This window comes from Diplotaxodon limnothrissa, linkage group LG5, assembly GCF_057381915.1.
Source record: "Diplotaxodon limnothrissa isolate DT_005_m linkage group LG5, D_limnothrissa_male_GT1.1, whole genome shotgun sequence".
In the NCBI taxonomy this organism is placed as follows: Eukaryota; Metazoa; Chordata; class Actinopteri; order Cichliformes; family Cichlidae; genus Diplotaxodon; species Diplotaxodon limnothrissa.
In genome coordinates this window covers 25,163,677-25,189,495 of record NC_140600.1, presented here as the reverse complement: position 1 = coordinate 25,189,495, position 25,819 = coordinate 25,163,677, and the positions used below count along the sequence as shown (strand labels likewise).

The window sequence follows — 25,819 nt, the reverse complement described above, 5'->3', positions numbered from 1 at the left end:
GACATATTTACCAAACAAAAGCAGGTCCAACAGGTTTTATATGACAAAACAAATGTCAGTTACACCATTTCCAATGGAGTATATATGTTTATAACTTTACCAGATAACAGGACATTGACTCCTTTCTTTCTTTTAGCTTTAGCTACTTCGCCTTTATAGGCGTTTTTGAAACGCCAATTTTCAGCTGCAGATGGGCTATTCTGATTAGGTCTGATGTTTAGAATGTTTCCGTGCCGGCTGACTTTGTGTCTTCACTCATAGTGAGGAGATTGAAGGTTAATGACATTTTAGTCTGTGTGTGTTGCACGAAATGAATCAGATCATAATCTGACTTACACAAGGATTGGCTGGTCACCCATCGGGGCTGGGAATGCAAGAAATCGGCTGATTCTGGTCCCCGGCCGTTCGAGTGGTGCAGTTCTGCTCATTAGTGCTAATATATACATAATAATATAATTTAATTAACAAAAACAATTATTCATATTGTATTATTATAGCATATTGTATTATTTATCATATTATTATGTTCTAGAAGACAGAGAGACCATAACCCTACCCGAACGGTCCAGTTTGACACATTGAATTTCTTAACAACGCATAGCCCTAAAGCTTAATACAAAGAAATAGTTGAGTTATACAAAAGTTGCACCTTCTTCAAAGTAAATTAGCTATATAGAGACATAAAATGTGTTTGTTTGAGGCTGTAGACATGTTTTTACGATGCAGGTCAAGGGGACAGACTTGCCTTTGAAGTTTCTGCTACTTGCAGAAGATGGTGCTCACAATGAAGGTACCATTATTTTGGAAGGCCTGATATTCAGGCTCATAGTAATTGCATGACATTTGTTTTATTTTGCAAAGAACACTTTGGAAAATCAAATCTTAATGCAGTGTTTAATGCACTGTATCGTGCTCAGTATTATAAATCTTAGCAGGGGGAGAGGGGGTCAAATGTTTGAGGCTTACTGTGATAAGCTGAACCTGAGCTTGTAAGTTTGTAATCAATGATAGGGATTAATGTGTATCAAAAAGAAGAAAAGAAGCTGGGTTGCTTTTATCTGAGGTCGCTAAGATTACAGGAGCAAAGGACAAACACAAAAAAGTGAGAGCAAAAAAAGAAAGGGAGCAGGCTGGTAAAACAGGCAAGTGTAGAGAAGAGAAGTGAACAAGAAGAGACAGTGTGAGATAATTATTATCACAGAGGTGGTTTTCCAAGGTCAATATTTGCGATTCTCCTCAACTGTCTCTCAAAAGTATAACTCCCCAACCCCCCGAGCTTCCTCCAGCACCTCCCTCCAGCACCTCCTCTCTCCTCGACTGCCTCCAGGCACACTCCTATCTTCCTTTCCCTTCTTCTTCAATTTCTGCGCCTTTCCTCTGTCACTCATCCAGTGGAGGAAAACTGTCCCATCCCTCTGGTCACTTCTTCGAATGAGCCAAAGCTACAGCTGACAGCGACCACATAGCTTTTCAAACACAGGACAAATTAAATGGTCAATAAACACACCACTGGGCCATTTCTCTGTGTAGTTTGAGGAGGCACCTGTCAGTCAGGGGAAAAAAACAAGGTAACTGAGCATCAAACCACATCTTTCAGCCCCTACTTCATTGGCCTGTAAGGAAAAACACCTGCCAATCATGAAAAGTGTTAGGTCATTATGTTAAGACAGGCTATAACAGGCTGACAGAGTTATGACAGGCTGTCAAAGCTCAAGACAGTGGGGCAGAAAACACGAATGAGGAAAAGGAGGAGGACAAAGGGCAACGGGCTGCAAAAGAGGGGCCGGTGAACCACAGTTTGACAGCATGAATTCAAAACTCATCCTAAAGACTCGAAAGTACATACAGGACTAATATAACTTTAAGTGTCTTTAAACTTTTCCAACTTACTAAACTCCCAAAACAACAGACTGATAAATATTTGAGAAAGTGCACTTTTCTTCACTGTCTTCTCTTTCTTCTCACCCTCCAAATGATGTCCTCCCCACCTTCACCAAGTGCTGGCTATTAGTGCATCACTGAACCATAAGGGCTCGGTAAAATGTTAGTTTTCAATATAAAGTGCCATGAATAACTGTTGAGAACTGTTGCTGTATAATTCTTCCTAGATTAGCGCAATCAGGCCGGCCAGTCTCGGTGAAACTTTGCACAAACATCTACACACATACAGGAATTCTCAATGTGTTGATATTTTTATTATGTTATCATTTTAATTATTTTAATTCTTCCTTGTAGTAAGTTCATTTTATCATTTCCCCGTAAATGCAATCTCATGTTCTCCATTTGTGGTTATTCCACATGTTACGCTTAATGTGCACACGTCATTTAACGGTCACCAAAATTTCTAAATCATTTCTAAAATTTTCAATCACCACTAAATGCAGAACAAACTAATTGAAAAATCTAACAAAGAGTTTTTCCAAACATTTAGTAATACACAGTAAAAATGCAATTTCGTGGTAAAGCGTCCAAAATAAATCAAATATTTAACATGACAAAAACAGTTATTTTAAATGAGTTATTATTTAACTGTCTAATTCCTCTTGAACAGGTAGAAACACACAATTTAAGGTTCTGCCACAATTCTCTTTTTTACATATCAGCAAACTAGCATTGAAAATAAATGTTAAATCTAATTTAAAAAGTTAATATACATTTTTCTTAACCCAAACCAAAGCTTGAACCCCTAAACAGGTGCATTTGGCAAACGTTATGTCGAAGACTTTGAAAGTCGAAGCGGTCCCAGCGTGTGACCTCTTCGCTACCACTACCAATTCGCACACACATAAAAAGAGCATGTGTAAAACAGAAGGGAAGCTCTGGGCATTTGCTTCTGCAAATGTGCTTTAACACCAATAACAGCACTGATTCGCTCTTTTTTTTTTTTTTTTGTCTAACCGCTATTGCAGACCAGTGCCACAACTGATATGAGATGATGCAACAAGCTGAGACAGACTCTGAATGGCTTCCACTTAAGAAACAAGCAACAGAAGAGAAGTGACAGCGCACTGCAAATGAATGCATACTTGGGAGAAATGGAACGGAGAGAATAATTCAATCTGCAGCCACCTCCTCCAGTCAGCCAAGGAGAACTGAGCTGAGGGGAAGGCGGAGGAGGAGGAGAGAGGGCTGAGGCGTATGATGCCTTTCTCCCTGGGCAGGGCTAGGGTGGCAGGCACCCAGATAAGCTGGGGCCAACCAAAGATTAACTGCTTGCTCTGATGGAAGAGCAAAATAAAGGCAAGTCGACCTCTGATTCCCTTGGCCTCTCTGCATGAGTGTCCTTACTCAGTGGGGACAAGTGGTGGGGATCGTGCACAATAACCATGATGAGAATTTTTAAACAGTCAACAACAGCCAAGGCAGAAAGAAACGAATGACATTCCTCCTGTGTGGAATAGGAGCTGCACGACCCCTCACAGCCTTTCAAACTCATCCCTTTTTGTCTTTAGAGTCAGACTTTTCATTTTCCCGCAGTCTTTCACCAGAGAATCATACAATAGCTTTGGTGGGTGCACCAGCAAAAGGCTTCTCTGAAGATCACTTCTAATTGTCTAAGCCCATTCAGTGTTGAAGCAGAGGAATTACAAAAAGACAGAAGTTTGCAGGTAAAACTGAGCGGTTCTGCAAGAACTGTAGTGGAGCCATGACGTTGATCTCTTGGATCATTGCAGATTGAGTGCTAAGGCTCAGCAAAAGGTAGATCTTACCCATTAAACTTTCCTTACTGTTGGAGACCTGTGTAAATGCTTACACCTTCAAGAAAACAAGAACCACAAACCGCTCAGACAGCGAGCCTACAACCAGCAATGCAAGACAGTAGGTTTGTGCAATGAATATATTTTGGTATTACCTCCATATGGAAGATGGTTAAAGGTTGGGAGCTATGTGATTTTAATACTTTGCATCAGAGGAGTTAGCAAAACAGCCTTTTTATAGATATGAACAAAAAAGAACTGTCACATATCACACAGCTAATTATTGATGCATACAGCTTTGTCAAAACAACATAAGTATTAAATAAACTGTATCATAGTATTGCTTTACTGAACAAGGACAATACAGAGCAACTGAAACAATAATGGGAGAAAGAATTTAGGCATTGTGATATTCACGGATGTGTGGCAAACAGCTTGGACGACGCAATAATCATCTAATTCCTGGACCTGGAGGGATTTTCTAGAAAAAAAATTAATGTTTTTTTTTGTTACTCCCAATCACAAACCCAAATTAACTGGAACTCGTCTAGTGTGTTGGAGAGAACGTGGAGAAAACACAGCAGATTGTGGACACATTTTCTGGACTTCCATTCAACATTTTTGGAAAGATGTATCAGTATTTATTTGTAGGTATAAATATCCTTCTTTTTAGCTTGAACACATCCCACGTGGATTAAACTCTATGGATAAATACCTTCTAAAGGTCCTGCTGGCAGGTAGCAAAAAAAAAAAAAAAGCCATCACAAAGTTCTGTCTTCAGAAAGACTGACCTATATGCACCTTGTTCATTAACAGTGTTAAAAATTTACATACCCTGGAACAGATGACATGTTCAATAAGACTCCAAAAAGAAGTGGGAGACAAAAGGTGGGAGAAACAGTGCTGCTATTCAGCCCTTGAAACAGACTTGTGTTAATCATGTGAGACGGGTAACAATTGTGTTTTATTTGGACCTTTTTTTAATTTTTGTTGTGTGATTTTTGTTTAAAATGAAACACCTAAATGGATCATTTTGGCTCCTCAAAAAAGCTATTATTGCTTAACTGATAAAACATCAGTACTTTGTGAAACCTCTACATCATCTGTGTTGTTGGATGCAAAAAAAAGTAAACTGTCTGCCAATTAGATTACACACATATATGCAGCGATATTTATCATCATTGGTGTGTAACATGCACTTAAGTAACCAGGTTATAATCTTCTAGTAGCATCCTTCTCAAACAAAAACGATATCTAACTAAGTGCATGTTATAGCCAGAGGTCTCAGACAGACAATGTGCTGTATCATTTTGAACAAAACTGAATAAAATTCAATGACATTTGCATTGACAGAGACAAAATGTATTGCTTTAAAAAGAACAGATAAAATTACACAAATGTAATCACTACATCCTAGGAAGAAAACGCATCTTTGTTTTAAAATATCAAATTAGCTTTATTGAATTGTGATTGTGACTGAATGCCCAATCAAATGCAGGTAAAAGGTGGTTTATTCTCTCTATGTCACATTAATGTATTCTCTGATTTCATGCACAGATTTCTCTCAGCATCTGGTTCCTTTCTATACCGTCTGACATCCTCTGTTGTGAGGTTGATACTTTCAAAAGCCTTAGTAAAGAGAAAATTGACTTGTCTGTCTGTATTAGCTAAGATTAACATAAACCTGGAGTTCTTGTATGTGTGCGTGCGCGTGTGGGTGAGTGTGTCTGTGCATGTATCTGGTTATGTAAGCACACCATACTGTGAAAACAGCCCTTGTTCTCGCGATCAATGGTCTGTCAGGAACTAAGAACTCCTTGTCAGGACACAAGCCCATTATTTGCCTTGTCCATTCCACAAGGAATAAAAGAAGGGGCTCGCTCAAGCAGAACCCGACACTCCATCACACTGGAATTAAGGCACAGCTTCCCAGGGTCAGAGACAGGCTATGGATATCAGGCTAGCATTCGGAGACAGGGATTATTTACCTCCCCATCAATAGCTACTTACAACACACAAGCAACATCCAGCCTTCCATTCAACGTCTGCTTAAAAGCAAAGACCTTGTCTTTGCCAAACATTGTAAATACGTCCAGTAATGTTCACTTTCACTGCAACAAAGTGCAAAGAGCCACTCAGGCAAAAAAAGAAAACAGTAGTGAATGAATATGTAATTATTGTAAAAACCTAATATTTGTGATTTGCACTGTAACTTTCCTCCATAGGAAGCACATTGCTTTAATGTCTCTCGGTTGATAATGCTGGCAGAGAATCAGTGGGGTGATGAGGAGGTTGCAGAGGTGAAGGGATCTGCCACAAGAGAGGGCTGGAGGACTAAAAGCAGAGTGGATTTCGACCTGCTTAGGATGGCAAACAATAATGATATATTTTATTTTAACAAATCATTTTGTCACTCTACAGCAGGGTCTCGCCAAGAAAAGCAGATGGTCACACTGTGCATTTTTGTCTGTCAAAATGCAATTTTCTATTTGTAGCAGGCACTATTTTGCACAGTGCTTATTTCATTTTTTTCATCCCCAAAGTGGTATTACATATGTTTTCGGTTTGATTGCTGAGGTGCTTTTCAAAGGCCCCTTTCATAAAAATGATCTTTTTCAATTGTGCCCTCTAGGAAAGAAAACAACGAACAGACAAGAGTACTGCCTTGCAATAAGAAAGAAAAAAAATCGGCATTTTAGCACAGCAATTCCTGATTCGAGTGTGTCTGTCCTTTTCTTTTCCCTCTCTGCAGATACAAATTTGCACATGGGAGGCTGGAAATATATGTTTTATGCGGCTTGGCTGCATAAAAGCACAAAGCAGTCATTTCTATTCATTTGTCTCTCGCTGACGGGGAAATGAAGGAGTGAAGCAGATGCCACTGCTACGTGAACAAGTTGCTTAAACACAGAAAGCATTTTTCCCCCCCCTTTCGAGAAGAAGTTGGATAATTAGATGCTGAATCAAACCCCCCCCCCCCCCCCGCCCCAACCCCCACCCCTCGACTTCCTGCCTGGAACCCATATTGTCACTCAAATGAATGATTTTGATTCAGGCAGGAACACAGCAAAAAATATAAATCTTCTGCTGTACACTGAGATTTGTTTAGAAGAAAAAAAAAAGCAGAACATTCAAATGGAGCTGAAAATTGTACATTCAGACCTAAAATAAATGTGTGCATTGGAGATGTGAAGAAAAGTGCTGGAGGCAGCATGCTGCCATGAAGCAGATCAGGTTCTGACATTTTGTCTAATGTGAAATGCTGCCAAGGAACAGTGGGTGCGATGTTGTGACCTTTATCAGTGGGAATGACAGAACGACACAAAACTATGGATAGAATAATCTAGAGATACGACAATCTGTTTTTACAACACAATGCCATGACCTCCAGTGTTCCTGCGGGTGCGTGTGTGTGTCGTTGAGCCCGCCTTCCCGTTTGTGTGCATCAGTGTGCGTGTGTGAGACCATGAGGGTTGTTGACCTTCTGACGCATCTGTAGTGGGCAGCGGCGCAGTGACGCTATCGCAGGTGTTTGCGAGCGCACGGGTGACTTCTGCTTTGAAGGTTAAACAGGAAACGGCAAATTCTCTCAAGGCTTAGACGAAGTTAGTCCGCCATACGTCGAGCGAAGCAAGTGTGTCCATTCACAGGCTTGCGTGTGTGCGAGTAAAAGAGAGCGAGCGAGAGAGCGCGTGTTTGAAGTGTAATAGCTTTGCTGCAGGTTGTAACAGATGGTTGCTAATGGAAGTTCATAGATCTGAATGACAGGGGCCAGGGGATTGGGGATGAGATTATGAGAGGGAATGTGTGATTTTGCGTGCATGTGTGTATGTGCACATCCATGTGTTAGAGTGTGTCTATCTCTGAGTACATATGCACAATTACTGTGGGTCCCTTAGAAAGTAGACCATTTAGTGCTTCTAGTCCTTAGATTTTGGTCCACACCGAACTCTAATTATCGCAGAGACTGTCAGATATTTACGGTGCCATGAGAATGAATTCTGATGTGATCCTCAGTAGCTCTAACATGTGGATAACACTCATAGTTTTGAGCTAAATATCCACATAATATGTGAATATTGATTAAAAATAGGCAGAAATTTGGGGCAGAAAAAATGAAATCAATGTTTTTGTGCCACCTTTAAGTTTGCTCATGATTGTTTTCTTTGTTTTATTGTAACCTTACAATATAAAGCACCTTCAGACACCTGTTATAGAATAAAACGTAATTGAACTGAATTAAACTTAAGCGGGCTATAGCACCATTATCAGGTCAAATCTTTTACTTTGACCTGATAATCAAACCTATGAAAGTTCCTTTTCAGCTTGACAGCTGAGCAGCTTTCACATCATTCAGAAAAATATGTGAATATGTTACTGTGACTTAGTGAGACAATGCTGGATAAATACAGCCACATACAAAAATACACATCTTATGCAGTAATGATTGGACTTTAAATGGACTTATTCTACATTTAAATTAAGAAAACCCAAAACATCTGGAGAAATATCTTTTTCAAGGGACTCATTGAGAGCCTGTTAAATGTGCTACTTATTCATTAATAAGCATTCTTTTACAACTACAGAAATTTGATTTGCCAATCACTGCGCACTGAAACTTTTCTATTTTAACCCAAGTAGAGCTCGCCCTACTTCCCCTGTTCTTCTCTAATGGGACCTGAGAGTTATAACTGCCTCTCCAAAGGCCTACAGGAAATGGAAAACCAAATTACTTTGTTAGAGTCTCCTCTTTAATTTAGTTTCTTCACTTTCTTGCAGTGCTTGCGGTGGTGGTAGTGGGTGGGCTAGGGTTGCAGTATGTATCTGTACGCCTCCTCCAACAGCATATACCAAATGTTTCATGCATGTTAAAGTTCTGACTGGTGATTGGGTTCATTAGTTATTCTAACCATCTGACCTCCCCACAGCACTGCTCGGACACAGTCATTATGAAGCCCTTGTAATTCATTAAGCCCCCTAAATGAACACAAGCCATACTGAGGGGTGCTTGCTATTACTGAGTGGCAAGCTGTGCGTCAAGGAGGTTAATAATAAGTATGTGGATCAAGTTTTAATACTGTGATGAGGCCAGGGCTTCAGGTTAACTACTTAGAGTAGATTACGATAGATGAGTTAAAGGATATAAAATATAAGCTATAAAAATAAGACTGTCAGACAATATTGTCCATAAGTATTTGATTAGGCATTTAAGTAAAATAAACAAATCACAATACCAAAAATGCATATATCAATATGGATATACAATAAACAATGCTATGTATCTACATAAGAAGATGACTTCAGATAATAATCACAGCAGACGTACAAAAATAAAATTAATTTATAAATAAAATCACTTAAATCCCATCCCAGAATGGAGAGTAAGGGAAACAAGGCTGCAGGGAAATCTGCCTCCCCCCTCAAAGTGGGAGACAACTCCTTCATTTGTTATTGCATCATGCAAACAGGAGGGACATAATCACTTTCTGCCAGTGGTGTAATTCATTGCAGTCAGAACAGCTGGTGCCATACTGCTGCTAGTTGGAATGGCAGAAACTTTCGAAATCAAGTCTTTCAAGTGATCTAGAAACTATGGCGATACTTTTTTTTTTTTTAAATCTCTCTTCTAAAGGATGTATACAGTACAATTACAGCCACAGTGGGCGACGTACAACACAACGTAGCACAGAATAGTCTAGGTAACTGAAAAGAATCACCGGCAGTCGTACTGCAATCAGTAACCAGACACTTACTAATCCTTGAGCTCTAGTACCCTCTACCACTGAGGGCCAATCCAGATCCAAGTGACAGCGCTTGCTAGTCACAGCAGCTTCAGCAGGATTCTGATTTTTAGGACTGGTGAGCCTTTAAAAGACCGAGGGCTAAATTTAGCTGTTATAAATTGGTTATTTGTGCCGGATGCCTGTTCAATTAAAGCCACTCACTGAAGCATTTGAGATCTCGCTGGGATGATGATCCAAGTCATCAACCACAAACTCTAAGGAGGTGGTTGTACTCCTGATGTTACTGTGCTAACATCCGGAGTACAACCATCAGTAACAGCAATGAAACTGTTGATTTTTCTTTGTTGTTCTTTTGGCCCACAGTTAACTAATAAGCCTTTTAATTATACACTCGCTGGCCACTTCATTAGGTACATTTGTTCAATTGCTCGTTAACACAAATATCTAATCAGCCAATCACATGGCAGCAGCTCAATCTATTTAGGCATGTACAGAAGCTCAAACAGAGCATCAGAACGGAGAAGAAAGTTGATTTAAATGATTTTGAATGTGACACCACAAAGTCAAATAAGGACTACACATTTAACCTTAAAGGAGCAGAAAACCATGCCAGCTCACACTCCTGTCAGCTAAGAACAGCAAACTGATGCTACACCGCGCAGACTCACCAAAATTGGACAGAAGATTAGAAACCCACAGCCTACATGTGACCATGTCTTTCCCTTCATGACAACTGTGTACCCATTTATTGATCACTGCTTCTAGCAGGATATCGCACCATGTCACAAAAGGTCAAATCATCTCAAACTGGTTTATAGAACATGACAATGAGTTCGCTGCGCTTAAATGACCTACACAGTCACCAAATCTCAGTCCAAAGAGCACCTTTGGGATGGGGTGAAACAAGAGATTCACATCTGTATTAACTGAGTGATTTCATCATGTCAAAATGGATCTCCAAGTTTTCAGAATCAGAATCAGAATCAGAATACTTTATTCATCCCGAGGGAAATTTGGGGTTACAGCAGGCAGCACGCTAATGGCGCATGCGCACTCACAAAGGAGCCCCTTGCTGAATCTGTGCTATGAAAAATTAAGGCAGTTCTGAAAGCAAAAGTCCAATCTGGTATTAGCAAGGCATACCTAACTAAGTGGCCAGTGAATACTACATATGCCAGTATACAGAGAGAAATAAAAACAAAGCTCTGGGTAAATATGTTACTTCAAAAAAACATGCTGTCAGTCTCCAATCTTCATAAAGGCTTGACATCCTTTGATAAATATTTTTGAGCTGCCAGTTGGTTTTGTCTCCTCATATAGCGGATACAGCTTTGTGGTGGTCACAGAAGAAGAAAGCTGCTGACCAACAACTTGCTGCTGCCTTTTTGCAGTTTGATGACTGTTCAGTGTGAGCGGTAATTCGCGGTCTCTTTGGCAGAAATACCAGTGGGTATTTCAGATGTAATTTTTAAGCACTGTAAAAATGTCAGTATACTTCATTTTAACTCTGAGCAGGTCCAAATGGTCACACCTGTGTCAACACGTGCACGCTGACACTACTTTCAGCATGCATGTTGTCAGTGAGAGCCATGCATGAGAGTCATTGTCTTAGTGAATTATTTATGGATGCAATATGATGACAGATGACTCGGAGCGGATGATCCCTCCCCATCCCTGTGTCGTCTTGGTTTCCATGGTTAGTAAAGAGACGGAGGGCCATGCAGTCCGATTGATTAATTCTGTCAAGAACTCTTTTGTTTTCCCTGCACAGTGTCCAATCTGAGCTCTCCTGCAATCTTTCACAATCACTATCAGCATGACCGCAAAGTCGCAAAACATCTAAGTCAATGCACGCTCAATCATCCAGGTAAGGAAATCACAAAGAGCTGATTCTTTTCATCTGGACGTATAGGTGTAGCGTTTTCAGTGGGAGGATCGTTTCATCACTCATCTAAGTGGCTTCTTGAGTCTCAGCTGACTGCAGGTATCAACAACCTTATAAACAGTACATCTGCATAATGGCTGAAACTGTATCTCTTTGCAGTAGGTGACTCAGTCTGACACATTTTGTCCTGCTGTTATCGTGTGACTATTTGTGGAAAACTTTCTAAAGTTCTGTCATAAATGTGTGAGCTTCTCTGGACTCTAAATGTATGTAGTTAATATGAATTTCTGTGTGTATGAAAGACAACAGTTTTGTGATTTTCACCAGTTTATCACAAATTGCATGATCCAATTTAGTCCAAACTAACAGCAGACTGACTCTGTCTCATTGCCCCAACATTTTATTACCATCTTGGCAGACCAAAGTTGCTTTGAAGATGGCAGCTGAGACCATTTTCTCGTCTTCTAAGCAACAATTTCAAAGGCAACAAGATCACAAGTTCATTGCACATGGTCACAATAATTTTTAGGTCTCCAACCACTGCTTCCCCCAGTGTGACAGGTAGGATTAAGTCAGTCTATACAACATGTGATAACACACTGAACTGTATTACTGACACAGACGCTATCAAACAGGAAAAAAGTTTAGATGCTGTGAATGCTGTAGATGATCTTTTAGCAAGACATCAGCAGAGCTCCTCGAAAAGCTATACGTCAGGTGTGAACGTGCCAGGTGGAACGGCATCACACATCAGTTTAACTTTGGTCAAAAAGATGCTTGTTGCACATCTGCTGTCAACTTCAGACTAAATCATATTGTGGCGGAGGTGTGGCTCAGCTGCAGGGGAGGTGTGGCGCAGTGAGCTCAAGGGGCGGTGCCAGCCAAGTGAGTGAACAGGTGGTGGTGATGGCACTGACAAGCTCTCTACTGCTTTTAGTGACGCTGGAGTGGAGAGGACAGGTCTTTCCTTCAGAAGGTGTGAGCAACGTGGAGAGAGAGCTGCCGTCAGAAGTGGCCACTTCACACATATTTGTTTTCCAGAGCAGTGAAGTGAGCCACAAATTATTATTGTTTTTGTCTTTTTTTTTACTTGAATTATATCTCTGCACTTGCTGCCTAAGTCTGCTTCCACTTTTAGTTTGTTTTTTAAACTTAATCTTTACACTGTCCCTTTGCTTTCTACATCATTTCCATGCTTTCATTTTCTGACTATCCCAACCCCAAAACTATCCCAGCAAAGTGTTGGGTGTGTTTCTATCAAACAGCCAGCAGGCCAGAGGCACTCATCCTTCAGCCTATAAGAGGTATTGGAATAGTTTTGAGATCTGTGTAATTGGATTAGACCAACCTTAGTCCCTTTTCTATTTCACCAGTCTCCTCTGTGAAATCATAACTCAAGAGCTTTGACAATGGTAGTTTTGCTGAGCAACAGCTGATGGGAATGTAGAATGATCTCTGCCTGTGGCTCGTGGCCTTGTCTTCCCTTACAGAGACTAAAAAGTCCCAGCAGAAGCCTGACTGACAGCTCGACTCTGCCTATCTTTGACAGCATACAGGATATTTTCCCGTTTCAGCTGGTTCTAAAGGGCCCCACTGATCTCAGGACTCTGTGGCAATGATATGGCGCATCACAGCGAGGGGCAATGGAAGGTATGAGAGCTAGCATCAGTCTGGGAGGTCTATCACACCTGTTTGGCTTTATACACATGACAGATTACATGAAGGGCTGTGTTCTCTTTGGCTGCTCTGGGTTAAAAGGCCTGTCAGACTGACACTTGCAGTATCAGTCAGGCGTGAGCCTGTTGCTCAGATAACACATGCACAAACATATAGGCAGACACAATGAAGATATTAAGCAGACAGACGTGCACATGCACACACTGGGGAGTTCAGATGCTACTGCAACATTTCAGTAAATGTGATCTCAGATAATCAAGCCAAAGTGAAAGTTTAAACAGTTACACAGTTACTCCAACCTGTAGCTCATCTTATTCGCATTTTTAGATGATACTAATTATAAATACTAGTTTGAATATGATCCAAATGTGTCTGATTCAGGGAAATAAAATGAATATGACAAGATCTGACAAATTAAAGGAAAAACCATAATAAAAATAAATAAATAAACGAATAAATGAATCCAGATTCATTTACACGGATGCTCTCCCTGGTACAAAGAGTTAACTTTGGATCATGTACTGGGTGGGGTATGAATAAAATGCAAAAGAGGCCCATATGATACTGATTTTATATCAAGATTGAAAGGGTAAAAAAATCTATGTCACATTGCAGAAGAGTTTCATTATTTGGGTTCTGATGGCTGAAGCTTCAACCTCAAAGAGTGCTCGGCTGGCCAGCGTGTCAATCGTACTCCCGACTTAATTGAAATCTCCATTTATAATCTATGAACACGGCTAGTGGAGAATTAGTGTAAATCGTGGTCCACATTTCACATTCGATGCGTGCGATACTCGTGAATTAGAATAACGGAAGATCGACTCTTCCTCAGGTGAATGAGAATGTCAGAGCGGGACGTGATCAGACGGCCAATAAGAAGAGTTCGTCAAAAATTACACCAAGAGGAATATTAAAGGAGGCTCGCAGTGCATACACCCCTCATTACAAAGACGAGTGCACATTTGAGAGTTCACTGGTGCAAATAAAAAGGCACTGTTCTACAGAAATGTGGAAAATAGTGATATGTCAAATGAGTCATCCTTCAACATATTCTTGACAAGTGGGTTGGTGCACGTGTGTATTTACTGAAACAACACTACAGGCTTGAACTGTTGACCGTCACGGTGAGAGAATCCAGCGCCACTGTTATACTGATAGGGTTATTTAGTTGGCACACTTCTGGCCCACTTGATCACTTATCAAGAATCAATGCAAGGTTGCTAAGAATTGATGACCTTTGTCCCTTGATGAAGCATTTGTATCCTAAAAGGGAGTGGTCTCGCCTGAGATTACGGTTTCACTGACTGCCGTGGATCTTGTGGTCACTAAATTTTTGGTGTTTCACTCCTGTAGAAATCCAGAGACTTGGAGAATTATTGTAAAGGTATTGAAGCTGGAGCGTGGAGCATGGAGACAAAACAGCCTAACACACTTTATTTTGGGGGTATTTTTATTTCGTATACTTGTTGTTTTAAAGCACCTTATAAATAAAGTTTATGCTTTTCTATTAAGGTGTCATTTGCCTTACTTTATTCTACAAATACAACATTAAGTAAATGTGCTTGTATCATCAGCTTATTATCGGAGAATTCATCTACCATATACAGCATGTTGAGTAAGTAAACTGCATGCTTACCCACAGAAAACTTTTCACAGTTTGTGCTCGGCATATAGACTAGATGACGCTACAGGTTATGTCACTAATTGGAAATAGCTAAATGGAAGTCTGTCAAGTGAAAACTGTTTTGATTTTCTCTGTAATGAAAAGTAAATTCTAGGAAATTATGCGGCTAGTACTCAGAAATTACCAGCGCATAAAATAAAGTGTTTCCAAAGTCTTCTAACATACATTAGTTTCATATGAGTACAAGTGAACAAGGACATCTTTTATATCTTCGAATGCGCATTAAGCAAAAAGTTGGAGCTCACATAAAACAGGAAAAAGTCCAAACACAAATACTTGTACCCCTCAAATAAAAAGTAACTGTCTAGATGTCAGGTTCAAGTCAAAAAGTCACTGAAATTAAAAAAAAAAAAAAACATCAGAGAGAGAAAACTCTTGTATCAAATTTCAACGTACCTCGTGCACAAAAAAAAAAGACAGCTTTATATAAAAATGTCCACCGGCAACATGCGAGCCTTTCAGCTAGCTGAAGGTTTTTGCCACATTTTAATTTTGGCACAGACCGTAGAATCAGATCATTGTTTGAGGAGATGGCTGAAGCCAGAGGCAAGAGAGGGAGAGCAGACAGATACATTCAAAGGAGGAGATTAAGACAAGGGAAGGAAAAGAATAAACACGGAGAGGCTTTTGACAAAAAAGTAAGTCAGCTTATATCGCTTCCATTTTTAGAATGGGGTAGACTGAGTACAGTGCACTTTAAATAATACATATTTAAATACCTATTTTGACAGTAGCTGTATGAACGCAGGCATACATCACGCTACTAGACATTAAAGTTAAAAACCTGAAGACCAAAAACATTCCATCTGCCATAAATTTCAAGCATATATTCATCCAACGCTTTATTTTATACACTTCAAACGCCTGATTGCCAATTAACCTTACAGGCATGTGTCAATGGCCTGTGGGAGGAAACCCACACACGCATAGGGAGAACGTATAGACAGGAAAAGCGTCAGCTGAGCAGGAGATTCGAACCAGGAACCGTCTTTCTGTGAAATGACAGTGCTAAACACTGCATCACCATGTTACCCAAATATACCTGTACGAGTGTTAGCTCTCGCAGGTAAAGAAAGTAAGAATTAGAAAACAAAACAAATAAAAACTCAGTAGACTGATTTATTTTGCTTCACACCTTTACAACTATACAACCGGAGCACTTAAATGAATAAATGTGCTGCTAATTTAGGAATTTAGGCCGAATCAAGTCAATGCTGAGCAGTGAGAAAGGCTTCGCTCTCCCTTATATATCAGTAACCAGTGTTTAGAGTCAATGTGCATTTTCTCATTAGTAATATAAACATGAATTACAACGAAGCACCCGAAGCATTATTTAAATAGGTTGCAGGAGAATAATTTCTTCGTGCACACAAACACACACGTGCGCGCACACACGCACACATTTCCTCATTTTTTAAATGTGTGGCAGGGAATATTTGGAACTAAATAACCATTACAGGGGGTAGAAACAGGCTGGAATATAAAACGCTGTCAACGGCGCGCTGAGCGGAGTTTGAGACCTTCTTATCTACAGACTGCATTAAGACATGGCTTTCACTTTCCTCCCTGTATGAATAATAAGTCCACATGAATTTATTTGCCCTACAGTCTTGAATTTTCAGTTTTAGCTAAAATAATAATAATGAAGAAATCATAACCTGCCTAAATGAAACATATTAGCTTGTTGCATACTTTGTGTTAACATTTATGTTTTATGATGCCATAATCACTCCATTTCTTCTTTCCCTTTAATCATCCGACTCCCTTTTTTTCCCTTCCACCTGCTTTCTTCTTCCGATTATTTTTTATTTTTTTTGCACACTCTTTCTCTCCCTTCCTACCCCTCCTGCTCCCTCTTTCCTTCCCTCTCGCTGGCTGCTCATTTTCAAATCTATGAATTTCTGAACATCATTTTCTTGATTTTTCCACGCCTCAGGGAGACATTCTCATTCCAGACCTTCTCTTTTTTCACCTCATTTCCTCCCTCCTGAGTCTGAATCTCCCAGACAGGATGTGAGGTGACAGCGTGGCCTGTGGAAGTTAGGGCGGGGGTGTGGGGCTTCAGTGTGTGTGTCCGTACATGTGCGTGCATGTGTGTGTGTTGAGGAAGGTGGAAGGGGTTAAGGTGGGGGGTATAGTCCAAAAAAAAAAAAGGATGAAGAGGGTTTTTGCCATTCCAAATTCAATCCTGGACATGACCACAGGAGACCTACAGTTACGTTTTCTTCGCTTTAAGGATCCAAGCTGCAGAATTAACCGTGCCTTTGAGAAACTTTTGCTCCTTAGCATGAATGTGCCTCACTTCCCACAAGACCTCATGCTCTTAAAAGATATACACTTCTGCTCCTTCAGAGGACTTCATAAATATCACTGCTTTGGCCTTGAGTGACCGTATTTGGGCAGAGACAGAGGGAAGGAAAGCAGACAGTCCCTCGGTCACCTCCATCTTTAAATGATGTGCCATATGGACTAAAGTCAAAGTATATCTTGTACATACCCACACACAGTGTGCTCCATCTAAGGCAAGGTTTGGAGAACTACAGTAAAGTGCAAAATTCTTGAGCCAACACTTGTTTCTTTATATTTTGCTGGGAAAATGGAAATAAGGTGCAGCAATTTATTGAAACGTGCAAGTATAACTAGAAATGCAACATATAAAGCAAAAACAGTGTTTGCACCACTCTACGTGTGATGAGCCTCAAAGTCAACATTTAGCTCCGACTACTTTTCAACACAGCCTGAACTCTTTTAGGCAGCTTTCTTGTAATTGCTTTAAGTGGTCTTCAGGGATTGCTCTCCGGGCTTTTCTGAAGGACATTTAAAGCTCTTCTTTGGTTTTTAGCTTTTTTTGTTCTGTTCTCTGTCAAGATGATCCCATACTGCTTCAATAATGTTGAGGTCTCAGCTCTGGGAAGGCCAATCCATGACTGATAGCGTTCCACTGTGTGCTTTTCTACACAGCTATCTTTTTACTGCACTGACAGTGTGTCTGGATCATTGTCACTGTCTATTGTAACTCTATCCTGACCTCTTTACATACTGATGACAATTTGAATAAAAATGTTCAAATATTGATTCATCATTTTAGATTAATACCTCTTTAATAATCATCTGCTTGATGTAATAAGATTATTTTATGTCTGTCAAACTATGTTAATGTTTGGCTTTTTTTTTATTGCAACAGGGTAACAAAGTACCTTCAGATACAATTTGCTAAGATGTCTGTTATTGGGTTCATGTGTGTTTTATGATTCACAGGCCAGTGTTAAGTGGCCCTATCAAACTAAAACCCTTCCTCAGAAAATAGTCATGTACAGGGACTGAACAGAAAGTGAGTGAAAAAGCAGCCAATGTGCAAAGAAAACCTTTGAATGACCTTCAGGGAACCTGAGGAACTATTGCTCAATAGTTCTATTGCATTTAATTAAGAGCGAGAAAGTCTGGCTCCTTTAAACCAAACAGGAACGAGCGGTGACGAGTTTTTCACAATTTTTCAACATATTTCTGCTCAGCAAAACAAAATACTAAACAGGAGACATTAGATTGGACTAATTCTGAAATGGTGGATTTTACAAACAGTCTTTTACTTTATCTCTGTCTATTTAAATTAAAAAAATTAACCATCTCCACTTTCTCATTTACCTACTTGCCACTCATCTTCTCCCACTGGGAGAGTGAAACACATTTTTAACTAATCACAGCACTGCCTGAGCATAACAGTGGTAATAATTACATCCTAAAATGCGGGACATTGAAATGATAACCTTCTCACACACCATACAAACTATATTTCAGAATATACGCCTTCAACATTTAACAGAAAAATAAAACCCCTCAAAACTAATTTGAAAAACAAAGCATGAATACGGTTACCTCAGTTGTCGACAAAATATAATTAGCTCAAACTGTATTTTAACTGTAAAGAAAAACTATGCAGCTTTTTCCATCAAATTTAAAGAAAATCCGTTGTTTTGAAGTAAGTAGGAGGAAAGATTAACTGCAACATAAAAACAATGCATCATTTATAATGTGCAGGAAACTATTCAATTATGGATGATTGACCAATATGTTTCTGTCAAGTATTTAGCATTTGTAGTCACAGCCAAAAAAAGACATCGTTATTGTAATGCGTGCCTAAAACTCCTTAGATCCATCACAGCTAACTCTGATTTACAAAAGCAGGAGATTCTTCAAGCAAGTCTTAATTAATTAAATTGAGCTTTCAGAGTGCTGGCACTGAAAAATATAACGGCAGCGGATGCATTTGTATGCACAGAAGGTTCACCTTTCAGAAGAATCTAAAACACTCACCATGTATGTGTGCAGTGGGGCATAGCATGTGTTTGTGCACAGGTGTTTTAATACATGTGGAGCATCATCCTCTTACCTCCAGGGCTTTTCTCTTGCTGTTGAGCAGCTTGGAGATGTCCCGTGCCACCCTCTCCACCAAATCCCTGGGGTTGTTTCGCTTGATTTCAAACTGGCTCTTCTTCTCGTTATAAATCTGCAAAAAGAAAACACGGGGAATCAAAGGTCGGGTTATTGGAGACATTTGTTTAATTAAGAGTATCACAGAGGAGCAGGTTGCCCTATTCACAATGTAGCACAGAGAATGGTAAACATTTACTATAGAGCAGGCAGTAAGGAACCTGCCATTATGCCAGTAAGCCTCGGCACTGTAGCAGAATTAAACACAGAACAGAGCCTTAATGGCAAAGCACTTAGCTAGCTGCATCTGGCAGTTAGGCTCAAATTAAATAAACACAAACTCCAGCGGATTCTCACCACTGGGTGAGCACCTTGTATTGCGACTGTGTTAACCCTTTAGGCCTCTAACTCTGAGACAAGCAGAGGTATTCACAACTTGCTGACCAAATATCTGCAGTTCAATCCATTGTGTTAGCTACAGATTAACTTTAATCAATCTAGATGCATAATTTATGATCACTAGAAGATTATGTGAAAAAGGGAATTGTACTTATACTAAATCAGCAATTAGCAATCAATCAAGAACACTTAAAACAGCGACGGACATTGCAAAACACATAGAAAATCAGCTTCGGATGCCACCAGGGAATGGGATGTTTGATAAGGATGGATATCCCGAGGTAGAACTGTGCATACTTGGGCCGCTTAAAGGGACGGTGCTACAGAGATTAGTCTGCTCCCCTGGAAGAATTGTGAAGGCTGACTCAGCAGCCAGAGCTCTCTATAGGATCTGTAGACTACAACAGAGCACCACCCGAGGGATTACCACTTATCCTGCTGCCCTAAGACACCACAAGACCCATTTTCACTCCATAAAACCATTTTGTATAGTTCTTTTGAAGGAAGCCCAAAAAGAAGCCTGTTGTTGTTGTTGTTGAATATGTTAAAGCAATTAGAGTCACGTCAGCCTGAAATGCTGCATTTGCAGGGTGTTTAGCTGGCCTCACTGGTACTACTGACTTCCTCAATCAGTCAATCACATACTGAAAGCTAAGAATCGGTAATAATTTAGTTTATACTAAACTCTTCATAAATAAGGACATATCACCGTGCATGCAAATCAATTATAAAATGAAGGTGCATGTTAAGCTCCACAATACAGAAAAGGGGATCTGACGCAGCATGAACACAAGCTGTCATAACTAATTCAGGAGATGCTAAGATGTCTAAAATTAATTAGAAAATTTCCAAATCTTCTTAAAAACAGCAGTCAGCAGGGTGCAGCATTGGGCTCAAGTAGCTGCTTCTTAAATACTCATCTTGTTTTTAGAGATTGATTTTTTCCTGTTGTTTTTTCAGCAAGGCTTCAGACTGGTTTAAAATCAAAGGTGGCAGACCATAAAGTCAAGGTTAACGCAACCCCCACCAGATCATCTGATCTCAGTGATCTGTCAGCCCACATCAGCAGATGACTGAACTGAAGCCTTCCTATATTTCTACAGGGAGTGCAGAATTATTAGGCAAGTTGTATTTTTGAGGAATAATTTTATTATTGAACAACAACCATGTTCTCAATGAACCCAAAAAACTCATTAATATCAAAGCTGAATGTTTTTGGAAGTAGTTTTTAGTTTGTTTTTAGTTTTAGCTATTTTAGGGGGATATCTGTGTGTGCAGGTGACTATTACTGTGCATAATTATTAGGCAACTTAACAAAAAACAAATATATACCCATTTCAATTATTTATTTTTACCAGTGAAACCAATATAACATCTCCACATTCACAAATATACATTTCTGACATTCAAAAACAAAACAAAAACAAATCAGCGACCAATATAGCCACCTTTCTTTGCAAGGACACTCAAAAGCCTGCCATCCATGGATTCTGTCAGTGTTTTGATCTGTTCACCATCAACATTGCGTGCAGCAGCAACCACAGCCTCCCAGACACTGTTCAGAGAGGTGGACTGTTTTCCCTCCTTGTAAATCTCACATTTGATGATGGACCACAGGTTCTCAATGGGGTTCAGATCAGGTGAACAAGGTGGCCATGTCATTAGTTTTTCTTCTTTTATACCCTTTCTTGCCAGCCACGCTGTGGAGTACTTGGACGCGTGTGATGGAGCATTGTCCTGCATGGAAATCATGTTTTTCTTGAAGGATGCAGACTTCTTCCTGTACCACTACTTGAAGAAGGTGTCTTCCAGAAACTGGCAGTAGGACTGGGAGTTGAGCTTGACTCCATCCTCAACCCGAAAAGGCCCCACAAGCTCATCTTTGATGATACCAGCCCAAACCAGTACTCCACCTCCACCTTGCTGGCGTCTGAGTCGGACTGGAGCTCTCTGCCCTTTACCAATCCAGCCACGGGCCCATCCATCTGGCCCATCAAGACTCACTCTCATTTCATCAGTCCATAAAACCTTAGAAAAACCAGTCTTGAGATATTTCTTGGCCCAGTCTTGACGTTTCAGCGTGTGTGTCTTGTTCAGTGGTGGTCGTCTTTCAGCCTTTCTTACCTTGGCCATGTCTCTGAGTATTGCACACCTTGTGCTTTTGGGCACTCCAGTGATGTTGCAGCTCTGAAATATGGCCAAACTGGTGGCAAGTGGCATCTTGGCAGCTGCACGCTTGACTTTTCTCAGTTCATGGGCAGTTATTTTGCGCCTTGGTTTTTCCACACGCTTCTTGCGACCCTGTTGACTATTTTGAATGAAACGCTTGATTGTTCGATGATCACGCTTCAGAAGCTTTGCAATTTTGAGACTGCTGCATCCCTCTGCAAGATATCTCACTATTTTTGACTTTTCTGAGCCTGTCAAGTCCTTCTTTTGACCCATTTTGCCAAAGGAAAGGACGTTGCCTAATAATTATGCACACCTGATATAGGGTGTTGATGTCATTAGACCACACCCCTTCTCATTACAGAGATGCACATCACCTAATATGCTTAATTGGTAGTAGGCTTTCGAGCCTATACAGCTTGGAGTAAGACAACATGCATGAAGAGGATGATGTGGACAAAATACTCATTTGCCTAATAATTCTGCACTCCCTGTATTTGACAAATCTCAAATAGGGTGTCCTATTTAAGCTGCCCACAGTTACCGAACATCTACAAACTGCTTCAAAACCCACCAACAGCCCCGCCCCTCTTTTCTATGCTGTGTCTGACAGGCTGTCCTTCGTGCCTCCTCTGTACTGAGTGGTTCCTGCTCTGGCTGCTGCTACTCTGCCTGCTTCCGGTTATGAAGGGCAGAGAGATATGCTCTTCCAGAACAGAGGCCTCTAAATTGCTTCTAATGGAAATACCAATTTTCTTTTGACTAAAGTGCTCCTAAATGAACAGTAGTACTTTTTTTTAATGCATATCTTTTGTACACCAGTCAACCGCAAATGCTGACTATTACAGACTTTCCAGGGGTCCAACCTGCTATTATTGCATTGCCCCTGTGTGGTTGTATACTTTAGAACTGAGAGAAATTTATTAAAATATTGGATCTAATCTAATCACCCAGTATCTGCTGATATCTGGAATAACAGATGCAAAAATTTATGCACATAAACAAAACTAATGTTTTTTGCTCAAAGGTTAAAACTGAACGTTTACAAACCAAACACATATTTATTCAAGACTTGATGAACTTCTGATTTCTTGCTTGAAATTTAAAAAAAAAATCCATTTCTGTTGGATTGATGTGTTGCTTTGGACAATTAGGAAAGGAAATCACAGCCATCCATTTGATCCGTCTCTGTCAAGCTGAAAGCTGGGCAAGCAGCCAGACGCAGTCTCCCTCCACTGGCCCACTGAACATGCAAGCCTGAGAAGCTAAAACCATGCCAGCCGAGCACTCTGTTGAGATTGCCTGATGTTTAAGTTGGCCGCCCTCTCAAGCACCAGGGATCTTGCTTAGTTTCAAACAACACAAAGTGAAATGTGAAGGTGAAATCTTCTTTTGGCACACCACAGAGTCACTCACTGTTCAAGATTATTGTGATACATTGCCCACAATAAAAGTTTGACCACGATACAGCAATTTCGTGATACTAAAAATACTGCAAAATAGCTATACGTAACGCGTCACCATATCTAAACCTGGAGGAGAAAAACCTCCCTATCCGGGTCTCTGTCACAGGTGCAGCAGTGTGATGCTAAATTTATGGTCTATTGGTTGTGTCTGATTTGAAGGTATTTTGCCACAGAGAGACAACAGGGAGGGGTTTTCACCCTATGCAAATATTCTTGTGTGCAGTCCTCCAGAAACACAACAGCCCACACATTTGACCTACAAACAGCGTCTTCAAACATGGGTGACACTGTGCATTGGTCAAATGCTGATTGGTTGAAAGGTGAGCCAGAACAAAGAAAGGAGCAGTCTTCAGAGTGAAGCCTGAAAAAACATCAAGAATAAAAAAAATACAGCATAAGAAGCACAGACAACGGCTGCAGGTGACATGTTTTTGATGTTTTTAATATCTGGTTTTACTTCAGCTCAGCTTGTTATAACGGTCTCTTCTACGGTGGCCCTGAGAGGTCAAATGGACTGCTACTTAACACCAGCAAACAGAAAAACCCTGCAAAAGCACACAAAACAAAACGGAAGTCTTTCTGGGAACATAATAATGTGGCGAACCAGCTGTGGAAGTGACAGAAACCAGAACACGAGGGTTCATCAGTGTTGTCAGGGATTACATGATGAAGGTATTATGTGTTGTAATCGCATGATTCATATAATTTGCAGCTGCAGTCTGTTTGACCTCTTGGAGCTACCGTACTCTTCTCTACATCGGCAAGGACCAAGAACAGAACGAGCAAGAGTGTCCCACAGATGGGTTGTTTGTGACACTGCCCCCTGGTGACAGTAAACAGCTACAACATGTAGACAACAGTCATTAGCAGAGATGCTTAGACATCACTTTTCTCCCCAGTCACCTCTTCCAGCTCTTCGGAGGGACACCGAGTAGCATCCAAGCCAGCAGAGAGTCTTAATCTTTCCAGCGTGTCCAGGGTTTGCCCTGGGTTGGACATGCCAGAAACACCTCACTTGGGAGGCATCCTCAAAACACCTCCGCTGGCTCCTTTCAATATCGAGGAATACCGAGCTCCACAGCCCAGAGACCATTTGGAGGAAACTCATTTGGTGACATAAATAAAATGTCAATTCAATTAGTTGTTTAAGTTGTCTGCCATTTTATCCTTATGAGTTTTTCTTCTTCTCTGGTTAACTTATATTGACGATCCCCTCATTCGTTTGATAAGGACCACAAGAAAGAGTCATGAATTTGTGAGTCTGGTGAGTTAAGCTGCCGTGGGAATCTTTTTTGAAGAACTTGTTAAGAAATAACAGCATCGGGCACCAGATTTTGATACCATATTGAAAAAGGAAGCTTGGAAAATATCGCCAAACCATTATTTTGTCCCACTCTGAATTCACACACACAGATAAATTACTCATTACCCCTGCTTCAGACCTTTTTTTTCTCCAAGGTGCAAGAAGCCATTAATGGAATCTTATTAAACCATAAAACAAAAGCGAATTTTTTCCGCTCCATTGACAGACTACAAACCCCTGACTCTTTTAAGTGATGCATTTTTCTAGTCAATTTTAAAACCATGTCAAATTTGGTTTTAAATCAATATTCATTCCCTTAATGTGCGGTAGTACTTTCTGGGTCCGCCTCACCCTGGAAGATTCATGGCAGTCTCGGGGACATTACAAACAGGACTTTCTCTATCCTGATCCTTGAAACAAAACACAAAGAGAGAGATCGATAAAAATTCATAATGCTTAATGTACAAATTCCAAATCACTTTATCCGCCACGACTTATAGTGAGGTCAGTGTTTTTATCGTTCCTCGTTTGCGAATCCTCTTTATCAAAATATAGCTTTGGGGAGGATTTTTACAGGAAAGAGACACTGCTCTAATGCAACTGCCATCATTTAGGGAATTAAAAATCATTCAAATGGAGTGCATAATTGTGCAGCGTCTGCTGCTATACTGCTATACTCATCAAACAGACATGTCGGAAAATGCACTCCTTAATTACCTCCTCAAAGCGCAGAGTCGGCTAACCATTAAGAAATTAAGTCAACTATTGTCATTGGTCCAAAATATATGAAAATTGGCTTGTGCAGCAAACATTAGGTTGGTACGTGCAGGTCTAAAATAAAAGCAGAACACCTACTAAAATCTCAAACTACTTGGATTCTGTTGCCCATAATACACGCTGCTGTTTGCCAAGGAAAAACACCTCACAGGGTTAGTGTGTGCTGCACCGCATATTACCATGATCTCTCTTTGTGGTGAAATTTGATCTACTTCACTAAACATTCCCCATAGCGCTGCTGTCTAAATGCATAATAAATTCTATTTTAATAATTAATTATATGTTAAATACATTGAAATTATAAGTTTTTTCCAGCTATTCAAGTTTGTCTGGTTAATGGTAATTATCATTTCATCCATTTGCCCCTTCAAGACCATATTTACATAAGTCTACAGATTAGATGTCAGTTAAATATACCTGTGCTGGCAAGTGCTCTTTCAGTTTAAATGAGCATGACACCGCTGCACTGTATCCACCTACACATCATGTCTCCTTCTCCGGTGACCTATGCCTATTTTTTTTAATCGTGCCCTGCTGTCACATAAGCCCTGCTGGTATCAGTTTCTCTCTACTTTTTTATTATGTTTAC

General features: G+C 40.2%; 1 protein-coding gene across 1 annotated transcript in view; it reads right to left on the bottom strand.

The window, feature by feature from the left end:
• cacna2d2a (calcium channel, voltage-dependent, alpha 2/delta subunit 2a) overlaps positions 1-25,819 on the bottom strand; it is a 175,668-nt gene that overhangs the window by 102,227 nt on the left and 47,622 nt on the right. The window contains exon 3 of the mRNA XM_085354357.1: positions 19,076-19,192. Within this exon, the coding sequence (XP_085210483.1) occupies positions 19,076-19,192 (117 nt within the window). The remainder of the gene's footprint in view (positions 1-19,075; positions 19,193-25,819) is intronic.